The sequence below is a fragment of the Euprymna scolopes genome, chromosome 27 (assembly GCF_053919585.1).
Source record: "Euprymna scolopes isolate OS-2025 chromosome 27, ASM5391958v1, whole genome shotgun sequence".
In the NCBI taxonomy this organism is placed as follows: domain Eukaryota; kingdom Metazoa; phylum Mollusca; class Cephalopoda; order Sepiida; family Sepiolidae; genus Euprymna; species Euprymna scolopes.
The window spans coordinates 88,633,173-88,646,518 of NC_136508.1; the positions used below are offsets into that span (position 1 = coordinate 88,633,173).

General features: G+C 35.1%; 1 protein-coding gene across 1 annotated transcript in view; it reads right to left on the reverse strand.

The window, feature by feature from the left end:
* LOC145248973 (radial spoke head 1 homolog) overlaps nt 1–13,346 on the reverse strand; it is a 128,873-nt gene that overhangs the window by 56,467 nt on the left and 59,060 nt on the right. The window contains exon 2 of the mRNA XM_080110786.1: nt 11,262–11,386. Coding sequence (XP_079966912.1) covers nt 11,262–11,386 — 125 coding nt within the window. The remainder of the gene's footprint in view (nt 1–11,261; nt 11,387–13,346) is intronic.

The following is a 13,346-nucleotide window of genomic DNA, read 5'->3' on the forward strand; positions in this document are numbered from 1 at the left end:
TTGCAAGCTGCGAGCGAAGTTTCAGTTTACTGAAACTAATTCTTTCATGTCTCCGAGCCTCAATGAGTCAGGACAGATTGTGTGATCTAGCTTTGATGAGTATAGAAAGGGAAGAATTAGAGAAAACTAACTTTGATAAAATCATAGACGAATTTGCTTCCATAAAGGCACGAAAAGTGTTATTTTAGAATGTTATTATTGAAACAAAAAAGTCCGGATTTATTGAGGTTTATTGTGGTATGTTTGTTATCCTTCAACTTCTTCATAATAAAAATAAATGAAGTATGTTGTAGAATTTTATTTCTTAAAGCAAGAATAACCATATAATTACTTTATTAAAACATTCATTTCATGGTTTATCTTTCGTTAAAATTGTGCCTGTATTATAATATTATGTAGGTTAGGTATATCTAAGGTATAAATTATTAAGAAGGGGCACACATTCACACTTTGCCATGGGCACCATTTTACATAGGTACGCCACTGGCTAGAAGGATCTTGCATCCAGACATTAGGTGGCTTGAGCTTTCAACAGCTGAGTGACAGAATCTGCATTGGTCGGTGTTTTGTAGACCAGCCATTTTCTTAAATCCATTTGTTAGTAAGCCTTGGTCTTGTGCAGCTATGATTAATGGCTCTTCATCAAATGGAAATTTGTCACTTTTAAGCCATTGTAGTGAAGCCTCCTTGTCAATGTAGTTCTGGTTCAGTTCTTCTATGAACCCGCCTGCTCTCTTATGTTGTTGCTATCCTTCTAGTCTTCTCTTCAGTTCCCTTTTTGTATACTCCTCTCTCTTCTTTCAGGCGATTAGGGTTGCTGGGTTGTCATATTCTTCTATTGTGTTAACCAGTGTGTTACCACTGAAATTTTCACCAAGTGTGGCAGGCTACGTGTCTGTTTAATTCTCTGAAATCCAGTACAGGTCTAACTTTGTTCTTGGTGGGTTGAATAACCGCCAGTAATGGTAGCACTCCTTTTTCTTCCCCTGTCCATGGTTTCAGAATTCTCTCTTCTATCCACCAGGAATTTTAATTGTTCAATTCTTTTTATGAAAAACTGTATTAAAACAAGGTCATCGAGAAGAACGAACAATAGCAAATTAAAAACATTGAAAAATAAGTTAGGTCGAAAAATAGGTTAGTAAGAATTCTTTGTCTGCAGAAATGGTTTGGACATGTGCGAATCACGCATGTTTAGGCCACATGAGTTTCCATGTGTGAGTGGCACGTTTGGAAGCCATACATGACGTCATAGCAGTAAATGAATTCTCTATATAGTTTGCTAGTTTTAGTGAGATTGGACAGACGGACAGAGAGAGTCCAGAGCCGAGTCGGGCAGAGACAGAGCTGACATGAGGAGGGTACCCCTTTAAAAGTGAAGGGTTAGAACATTAAACATGTAGAAACAACTTTGAATTCCTGGATGTCATCATCATTTTGACAGGTCGAACGATGATAAAGATCATCTCATATTTTTGTAACTGCCGTCTTCGTGTCATCATTCTACCAAATTGAAGGTAATGTGAAATAATCATTATTAATGAACTTTGTATAAACCCCATCCTAAGTAATGTGTCCCTCTCCGTCATAAGTAATGACTGTCCCCTCCTGTGTTTAAAGAACTGATCACCCTCTCTCAGTCGCTATGTTAAGAATCTACAGAACTGTATGTCTTCTCTCTTCTCTTCCCCTCATCATCTTAAAAAGACCCCAATTATGCAACACCACATTTGCTCTAACATCCAAAATGCTTTTGATTGAATTTCATGACCCAAGGAGATCACAAGTAATGAAAAAATGTAATCAATATCCCACATCTATCTATCTATCTATATATATATATATATATAGCCAGTAGAGTTTAGTTTCCTAGAAGTACATCCAATGAAACAACACGTGTCTACCAAAATAGTGCTCAATGAGTGAACAGAGCATGTATATTAATTTTATTTATACAAACATTAATGGCTACATATGTGCATACATGTTTCTGTAATCACCCACGTTGGGGGATTACGTCTTCAGGCCAAGAACTACCTTCAAAAGTGACATTTCCACCAAATACATTTTTCTACTTCGTTTATCAAGTTAAAAATACAACCTGGGTGAGATAACTAGGTTTAAAGACCGAGAAAAATTATTGAATATTAAACAAGAAACTGCTATATCCTGCAAACATTTCAGAATACATGCACTTAAGGAACTCTAAATTAGGATAATGGAACTGCTATAAGTACAACTAACCCCCATCAAATAACCCCCCCCACAAAGAGGATAAGTGAGGTCACAACTATAATCATACCCATATGGGTTACGTAAGTCACTTAATGTTCTACTTCATCGAGCAGTTATGTTATTACTAGCCGAAATAAGTACCTGTATGAAGGTATATTTGAACTAAATGAGTAATAGATCGTTTTGAGTGAAGCCCGTAATAATGTATGCATATGGATATTTTTGGGTGTGTGCATGTATGGATATATGATCTTTATAGACCCGGGTAGGAAAAATAATTTATTAATATATAAAAAAAAAAAAAAAAAAAAAAAAAAAAAAATAGAAGAAATAAATAGATGAAAGAAAGTAAGGAATGAAGGGTGAATGGAAGAGAAAGGAATAAGGGTATTAGTGTGAATAAGCAAAGATGAAGGTAAGTACTACAATATATAAGCTTATATACTAGGTTTATATAACCTAAATACTCTGATTTCTGTCATATGTTATTATATATTATTATTGTGTCGTGATACATCTTATGTATATCTGCCTTACCATCGAAAGAATCTTTGTTAAATATGAGGATAACCCTATGAACTTCATGCTGAATTCAATATAAATTTTTACGTAGTGTCAATTTTTACGGTAAAAACCTACAACTTAAGAAAGTGTAACAAGCGGAAGGGGCCATGAAACATAACTAGAGATGTGGAATTTGATAGAAAAAGTGAATTTATACAGTAGATGTATTCATGTCTGTTTCTACTTTAGATGTATCATTTGGTGGCACGGTACATGTATGCGTGTATATATATATATATATGTCTATATTTGTGTGACTTTGGATATATAGGTGTATTTTACGTATGCATGTATGTTTGTATGTTTATATATATATATATGTATATCTGTATCTATGTATCGGTGTGTATGTTTGTATGTGGATGTGTCTCTGTGTCTATTGTATGTAGATGTATGTATATACACGTATATTTCTGAACTATTAGAATAGGCTGCCTCGTATAGAATTGTTGTAACAATATAGATTACAAAAATGTATGGATGTCCGAATGTTGTTTATATATATGTTATATATGTATGTATGTGTTGATATGTATATGTATGTCTGTTGTGTGTGTGTTTATATGTATGTATGTGTATATATATATATATATATATATATATATATATATATGTATATGTATGTATTTATGTATGTATGTATGTATGTGTGTGTTTGTGTATATATGTGTATATGTATATATATATATGTATATATATATGTATATATATGTACACCCGTCTGTAGTCGGGTAGCATAATATTGCATATACGGAGATGTTACCACGCTGCATAAGTAAAGAAAAATACTATTATTTGTCTCTGTATGTCTGTAATGTGTGTGTGTATATATGCGCGGGTGTAGATAAATGTTAGACATTTATAAGTGTATTGATACACGCATATAGGTACATGTGGGGTTTAGAAAACTTTCGGGTTTATATTTATTCACATTTTGTTGGTTTATTTGTTTTAATTTAATTTTACTTTATTCTTATTTATTTATTTTTTTATTTATTTTTTTTTATTTTTTATTTTTTATTTTTTTATTTATTTATTTTTTATTTTATTTATTTTTTTATTTTTTATTATATTTTTTTTTATTTTTATTTATTTATTTATTTATTTATGTATTTTATTTTTATTTTTATTTATTTATATTTTTTATTTACCTTAATGTAACTTTTACTTTATCCTCTATGTAGTTTCAGAATCATTGTCTAGTTTCAGTAAATAAAACAAAGTGTGTTCAGCATGGATTCGCTTTTGAATATATTGATTAATGTGTGTATGTGTGTGTTGGCAGTGTCTGTGTATGGATGTGTTATGTGTGTGTTGCGTGTATGTGTGGGTGGAGGTAGATTAAAAAGGCACCGGTCAGTACTTGGTTGACCATAGCTAAGGTTATTAACTTACAGACTCTAAGACAAGAAAACTAAACTCTCAAGTACCCTATGTCATAAAAAGCCAAAAGTTAGGTTACATGGGGTAAGGGGAAAAGAAAAAAGATGTTTATCATCTTCAGAGACCTCACTCATCCTTTTACCGTTTTTTGGTTTTTTTGACTCCCACCCAGGTTGTATTTTTAACTTGATAAACGAAGTAGAAAAATGTATTTGGTGGAAATGTCACTTTTGAAGGTAGTTCTTGGCCTGAAGACGTAATCCCCCAAGGTGGGTGATTACAGAAACATGTATGCACATATGTAGCCATTAATGTTTGTATAAATAAAATTAATATATATATATATATATATATATATATATATATATATATATATATATATATATATATCACATAAAGCTACTTTGGTTAAATAAAAATTATTTTAATATACAAACATTGTATCCGAGTTGATTGCTATTTACCATTGTGGTTGTATTTTCTTTATTTTTATTATAGAAAATCTACTACTGCTGCTACTACTACTACTACTAATAATAATAATAATAGCAGCAACAAATATATTAATCCCTTTAGCTAAATCACTTCCTCAAAATGGGATTCTACATTTTTAAATTATTATTTATTTATTCATTTATTTTACATAGGAGTCACCACTTATCAAGGCCCGAGGCCACTCGAGAATAAAGGTTAATGAGTGTACACTAGTCAATGGGACAATATCGTACTAATTGTTAGTAGTGGAAATTTGGTAAGTTGGATTACTTAAACGGATGGTTCAACAAGAATTTGTTTACATTGGACTTGAAAGCGACCAAATTGTAATCAGCTGAAAAACAGGCAAAGAAAAGAGAGTCCCACAAGCGTGCAGTTTTAAGAAAGAAGCTTTGTTCATGGAGTCTACGTTTAGGTTTAGGCACAGATAAAGAGTGAGGGAATATATTGATAGTGTTTTCAGCTAGACGAGTGTTTTTCATGAAAGTTTGGCGAGGGGAGACCATAGATTGGAACTCAGACGAGCACTTGCCATGAAAATAAAACAGAGACAGGCTCGCAACGTCTCTTCTATGGGAAAGAGGTTGTAGAGAAGAGAAAAGGGAATCCCTCACTCGCTATGAAGGCAGGATAAGGTCTTTCTAGCAGCTCCTGCCCTAATGTGGAAACAGTACTCCATCCTTGGGCGTACCTAGCTTTTATATAGGTAGAGAATTGCATCAGCAGTGAGATATCTAATGGAGCGGTAGAAGGATCCCACCATTTTTCCAGTGAGCTTGGCAACAGATTTGATATACGTGTTCCATTTCAGACCTGGAGTAAAAGTCAAGCCCAGAAGCTTGTCAAAACATGGAGCCTCTCTAAGACAAGAGTCATTCATTTCCATTGATGCCAGATGGGATCTGAGCGTTGATGATGTAAAGGGAGAAGCTTGGTTTTAGATGTATTAAAATTATGTGACAAAAATAAAATAAAAATTAAAATTAAAAAATAAAAATTTTTTAATTAAAATTTAAATTTTTTTTTTAATTATGTGGCGAAAATAAAACAATTATTTTAAAATTTTGCATAGAAAAATTGTTTTGCATATAAAATTAATATAAGATGATACTCATTTCCGGCCCATGCTTGCTTAATCGCTCAAAAGTCGAAAATTAAACAAAATACTTGTACAGCATAACATTTTCGATCGATTGTTAACATTTATTTATGTTTCTACCAGCGTTTGTTTCACTTTTAATTTTGAGCAGTTATCAATGGTCTTCCTGCCGGGGTTATTAGGCAGGCATTTTTAAAAATTCTAACTCAAAGAGGAGACACTGAGTTTGTTTGAACCAAAAACACACTTTTAAAAGAAGTTTAAAAACAAATAAATTTATTCATGTACGTAGAAGCGTTTTGCATTTATTTGTTGCGTATGTGTTTATCATTTCTTTTCTTTTTCTGTTAATTACAGCAATAAATGTCCCAATCTTATTCTTCTTTTTCTATTAATTTTTTTTTTTTTTACATGGGGGTCGCCACTTATCAAGGCCCAAAGGCCATTCAGGGATAAGGGTTATTGCATGTACAGTTATCAATGAGATAGTATTTTAGTAATCATTAGTATTGGGGGTTTTGATAGAGTGTTTTACTTAAGGGGGCGGTTTGTCAGGAGTTTGTTTATGTTGGACTTGAAGACATCCAAGTTGTAGTCAGCGGCAGAGAGTTCCACTGGCGTGCAGTTCTAAGAAAGAAGCTTTGCTCATGGAATCTACGTTTGGATTTTGGCACAGATAAAGAGTGGAGAAAATTATTGACAGTAGTTTCAGCCAGACGGGTGTTTCTCGTGAAAGATTGACGAGGGGGGGGGACGAGGGATTGGAGCTCAGACGAGCACCTGCCATGTAAATAGCGATAAAACAAAGACAGGCTCGCAACATCTCTTCTGTGGGAGAGAGGTTGTAGGGAAGAGTAAAGGGCATCCCCCACTAAACCACGAAGTCTATTTTGTACTCTGTCAAGGCAAGATAGGCTGTTTTTAGCAGCTCCTGCCCAGATGTGGCAGCAGTACTCCATCCTTGGACGTACTTGGCTTTTATACAGATAGAGAATTGCATCAGTAGTGAGATATCTTCTGGAGCGGTAGAAGGATCCCACCATTTTCCCAGCGTCCCTGGCAACAGATTTGAGGTACGTGTTTCATTTCAAATCAGAAGTAAAGGTCAAACCCAGAAGCTTGTCAAAACATGGAGCCTTTCCAAGACGAGAGCCATCCATTTCAATTAATGCCAGATGGGGATCAGGGCGTTGATGATGTAAAGATAGAAGCTTGGTTTTGGATGCATTAAAAGTGACCAGCCACCTCTTCCCCCATTGTACCACGTGCTCAAGGTCAGAAGAGAGAGAATTAGAAAGAACTTTGTCATTTACGGCCTTTGATGTGTTGCTGTAGATGGTTGTGTGATCAGCATAGATGTCAACGAATGATTTAAGTATGTGTTTTGGGAGATCATAGATATAGATCAGGAAGAGAGTTGGGCCCAGGATGGACCCCTGGGGGACTCCAGCATTAATACTGTGGGCCTCTGATTTCTGCCCATCAACCACTACTCTTATGAACCTATCGGAGAGAAATGATTTAATGATTGAGAAAACATTTCCAGTAATACCGTAGCTGGAAATCTTGTGAAGTAGGCCCTTATGCCATACCTTATCGAAGGCCTTCGATATGTCAAGAGCAATTGCCCTGGAAAGAAAACCTTTGTCAAGAGATTCACTAATCCTATGTGATATAACTGTTAGCACATCTGCTGTAGATCTTGCAGAGCGGAAACCATATTGCATGTCACTAAGAAGGTTGTTTCTGTTGAGGTGGTTGACTACTTCTTTATTTAATATGGATTCCAACAACTTACTCATGACACACAGGAGACTTATTGGTCTGTACTGAGAGGGAGATGACTTTTCACCTGAATTCTTAAATACAGGGCATACTGATGAGGTTTTCCAGGGTGTTGGAAAGCACTTCTTAAGGCAACGCTTAACCAGTTTTGTAAGTATGGGGACAAGTTCTGGTTGGAGCTTTTTCAGCACTATAACTGGAATGCCATCAGGGCCAGTTGCTTTACTGGAATCAAGGTTCTTGATTAGCTTGGCGACCTCATGCACAGATAATTACAGTAATAAATGTCCCAATCTTATTCTTCTTTTTGGGGTATGTGTAAAAGTTTAAACATAAATATAATTTCCTTTTTAATTAAGAAAATCTTCAGAATGTTTTCTTTTTATGTATTTTATCCAAGATTTTCATCTATATTTTTCACTTGGGTCCAAAGAGAAGCACCATAAAACTTTAATTATTTCAGAAGAAGCCGATGACAGACACTGCCAATGTACAGCTAATGCCACTGAAATTTAAAACCTTTTAATAATCAAGTGAACTCTCTTGGATGGGGGCATATAGACATTTAGCGAATAGATACGAAAGTTTACAAAGGGAATAGGCAAGTTTATATCTCAAAAAATGACCAATAAATAAAATAAATTAAACTCTGTGAATCAATGATTCTGTAATCTGTAAATGAGTTTTATAACCCATTCTGTGAGCTTTCTCAGTCTTATGCTGTAAATGAACAGCTGATAATAAAACATTTGTTTGTTAATAATAAAACATGTTTGTTAATAATAAAATATTTGTTTGTTAATGATAATAAAACATTTGTTTGTTAATGATAAAAAAACATTTGTGCTTGTTTTTATTGTCAAAAAACATGAAAAGAATAGGTTTGGAATCGGAAATTAGGCTATAATTTTTTCCAATTCCGATACCGATTCTGATACCCCAAAAAGTTCCACTTTTTTTTATTCCTGATTCCAATTAATCGTCCCAACACTAATATATATATATATATATATATATATATATATAATTATAAAACTCAGATCAGCTTGTTTGCTTGGGTGTTTAAACCATCCATCCGGTTTCTGACTTTTGATTTCAAAATTCGCCTGCTTAACTATTTGATGACGGCCCTGTCTTTAATCTTTAATCCAATATTAAAAGCCACTGCTGCTATTCAAAGCATACATAAGGTCAACAATATTTTTTGTTTCAACTTATTTTAACATGTTTTCCTTACAAATAAATGTAATTTAACCCTGTTGAGTTAAAAAAAAAAAAACTGATTTAAATGCAATATATAACTATCATCATCAGCACCCACTCGTGTCGGAGTATCGGGTCCATCATCTGCACCCTATCTTATAGCATGCCTATATTTAACATGGCTTGCAAGACTCAACCGATGGTAGAAGAGTTGCGGGCAGTATTTGCAAGGCAGCGTAGGCATGGGACGGGGCTGTTCTTCTCGCTCTCTCCTTCTTCTTCTTCTTCTTTTTCTAGCCTTTTCATGTTGTCTTCTTTCTTCCTCAAAGTCCATGGCACTTTTGCGTGCCAGGCTCCTATATTTTGTCAGGTCCTTGGCAACCTATTCCCACAAGAAAGGGTTAATATTAGTTATTGCAAGAGTGCGCTTTAATTGGTCTTCATAGCACCATTTAGGTGCTCCTCGTGGTCAAGTTAAAAAAAACCAACAATATAACTATAATCATATTTACTGCTTTTAGTAGCGCTCCTGTGGATTCTGACAATTTTTTTTTTCTTTCTTATTTAAAAAATATTTTCTCTTCAAGGAGGGGGGAAGTAGAAACTTGGTTTTAGTAGTGCTTTTACTACAAGAGCTATGGTGCTTTTCCCGTTAACAACTACCGCTAATTGCAGTAATGATTCATCTTGCGCCATTTCTGCAGAGAAGGGTAACTACTAGCACAACAGTTCCTCTTTACTCATTTCCTTGGTCTTTGTTCCTTACAGTCTTTAATCAGGTGGGGACCTGGCACCAGAAGCACTTTATGGCAAATCTACCACCTGCCTCTCATCATCCAAGCGGGGTCTTATACATACCCTTCCGCTTGTAGCTGCAACCACAACTGGACCTTTGACCTTCTTAACCAGAACTCTAGCGTTGACCAAGAGAGATCATCCACATTCATGTTACCAATCCCTGTTATTCTCTGCAGATTCACAGAAATTTCTTCCAGGAAACCATTCACCAGGTACAATCTCACAGCCATTTCCAGGCTCTTCCCTACATAATCAACCAATCCTGTCAGTCTCTTAATCTCAAAGGTGAAGACGTCAACTGACTCACCAGTCCATCTCAATTTCGAAAGCTTGTCCTTCTATGAATGCTAATTTCAGTTGCTGTTCTAACAGAGCAAGATTTATTTTGCCTTCTTCCCGCATTTGCTGGTATATTGTGGAGGCTTCCCCTTCTAAGTATAATAGTAGCAAGTTAACAATATATTTGATCTTTTGAAGCTTCACCACCATCTTTAACTTGTCTACCCATTTAACTAGGTTCTCTTCTTCAGTGAAAGGTCTCAACATTTGACCACTTAACCTCCAGTCAACCATGTTCATCAAAGTGTTGCGCCGAAATGGCTCATGCTCTACAGAAGAGTATGCTGGTTAAAAGTGTTCATCCAATGCAAAGGCACACATATCTTCTTTCTCTACATTCCATTAATAACCTGCTCACTTCATTTTATGTCCTATTTAAAAAAAAAACAAAAAAACTGCCTTTCCCATCATGTGCATAATCAATCGTGTGCATAAATGAATCGGCCATTTTGTTTCTCTTCTTTTACATGGAGCAACACATGTAAGACCTTCATTTTGTCTGCAAATACACCACACGCAGGTTTTAGATTCTGTATAATTACATAGAATTTAAGATGAAAACGTTCTAGCACACGGGAATATTATATATATATATATATATATATATATATATATATATATATATATATATATACAAAAGTGACATTGTCAGTGTGTATTCAAAAACTCTCTACCAAACTCCTCTCTGAATATGTAGCCTACAGAGTTGAAATTTGATATATAAAGCATTTGAACCTGTAGCACACTTTTGATCTAGTTTTTAGCCGGCAAAATTTCTGCTAAGGGGTCAAAATTGAAAACGAAACAGTTGACAGGATAAGTAGAATAAAACATTACACCTACTGTTTCTTGTGTGCGTACTAAAAATTAAACATTCATAGTTCAAAGTCGCTTACTTTTTAACCCTTCGTATCGATCTCCGTGAATCAGATGGTACTGATGCTGAAGAGGTAAGTAACAACTAAGCCTGGAGCACTAAACATTCTGGTTTCGAATGGGACCAGTCATATTTTTTATAACTTTTCAAAGCATTACTATATATTTGATAATGATTAATAGAAATTTGACTTTATAATAATAAGAAATATGCATGAATTAAAACATAATACGTATGCATATTTTACGACCGGGCAACGCCAGGCCGCTTGCTAGTAAATAAATAAAAGAAAGATAAATACAATTAAAACAATATTTTACTTGTTTGGATTCTTTCAAAAATTATTGATGTCAATTCCTAAACATAATTTATGAAAATGCTAAATATTTCCTGGCAATAAAATTGGATTAAAAAGAAAAGAAAGAGAAACAAGCAATTCGTGAAATAAAATATGAAATTTGAATTGAAACAAATTTTGTTCACCTATAAGTTCCATGACCATGACGTTTTCCATCTACATACATGCCATTATACGTGTCCTGGTTTGGTAAAATGGCTTTACCCATTCCATGGCGCTCGTCTCTGTCATTTCTTTCACCATCATATTCCTTAAGGAAAAACAAAAATTGGAAGACTATTTTCTTTTTTTAATTTATAAAAAGATTTCCAACAAATAAGAATTTAATCAAATGTTTCCATGAAAAATATTATTTTGAAAACAAAGAATATTTTTATGATAAATACTTAATCAAAACATTCATTATTTTTTAAGAAAACCTTAATAATAATAATAATAATAATAATAATAATAATTCTGATTTCGTTTATGAACGTCTCTCTGGAAAGGGATGTGATTCATTTCCGGAGGATTTCCCTTAATCCTGGCTGCAAACCAGGAGCTTCAAAGATCAAGGGTTTTCCTAAGGATGTTGGTGGCACCTATAATTGCAGAGGTTTGAAGGCCACCTAAAACATCGGGGATTTGTAGTTTTTCAATTGTCCTTCTAGACGACTTGATACTACTCCTAGTGTACCAACTACGACCGGGATTATTTGTGTTTTAACCCCATGTATACGCCTTATCTCCAAGGCCAATGGAGCATAATTGCTCCACTTCTCATTCTCCTTCTCTCTCACATTCCTGTCCCAGGGTACTGAGAAGTCTACAATCTGCCAGTTTTTTTAAACCTTGTCAATGACGAACAAATCTGGACGATTATGGTCCAATTGCTTGGTCCTTATGACACTTTTGTCCCACCATACCTCTACCTTGCCATCCTCACTTGTTCTCACTTCATCAGGCACCTCCTCAAACCAATTTCCAGCACACTTCACCCCAACCCTCTTACACACCTCCCAATATATTCGGAGTCCCATGCGATCGTGTCTTTTGTGGTATTCTCTCTGGGCCAGTCCACTACACCCTGCTGCAAGGTGCGCAATTGACTCTGAGGTCTTACCACAAATCCAGCATTCTGCAGCAATTTCCTCTCCTAGAACCACTTTTTTGAACAATCGTGTTCCTAATGCCTGCTCTTGTGCTGCACACACAAAAGCTTCAGTACTCTTAGCCAGATACCCAGCTCTAAGCCATTGCAATGATCTTTCATCAGCCACTTCTGCTATATCCTAGAAGAACCTTCCATGCATTTTCTTCCTAGCCAGTTCCTCTGCCTTTTCTCTATGCATACGTTTCATATAATCAGCCTTGGTCTCACATACCTCCACTTCATTGGCCACAACCTTAAGAATCCACTCCCCACTTTTCCTTCAACGACATCTCCTCAGTTCTAACACAATCTTTTACACTTTTCAATCCTCTCCCACCATCTTTCCTCTTTTGATACAGCCTTGCTACGCTACTTCGAATGTGAAATATACCAAACATTGCTAAAACTTTTCTTGTTTTGATATCCATGGCATGCAAATCCTTGTCAGACCATTCTAAAATTCCCGCACTGTATCTCAAAACACTGACTGCCCAGGCATTTACTGCTTTCATTAGATTTCCTCCATACAGTTTCGACTTTGCAATTAGTTTCACTCTTCTAAGATACTCCTTCCTGACTTTTTCTTTCATTTCTCTGTTCATGATGCCTACACCCTAAATACTTATATCCTGTATCTTCTATTTCTTTCATGATTTCTCTATTTGGCAGCACTATTCCATTCGAATGAACCTTTACTCCTCTTTTCATCACCAGCACCGCACATTTACTAATCCCAAACTCCATCCTAATGTCTTCTGAGTATGTCCCCACAAGTTCTACCAGTCTCTCCATTTTCTTTTCATTTCTACCGAATATTTTCAAATCATCCATAAACAGTAGATGGTTGAGGCATCTGTCACTAGATCCAAAGTTATACCCCAGTTTTTCTCTCTTCAAGAGGATGCTCAGTGGCATCATTATCATTACAAAAAGAAGTGGCGATAACGAATCTCCTTGAAATATCCCACGTTTAATGCCAACCTGCCCCATCTCCTCTCTGTTTTCTGTCAGCACTGTTTTCCATAATAATAATAATAATAATAATAATGATAATAATAATAATGATGATAATAATAAT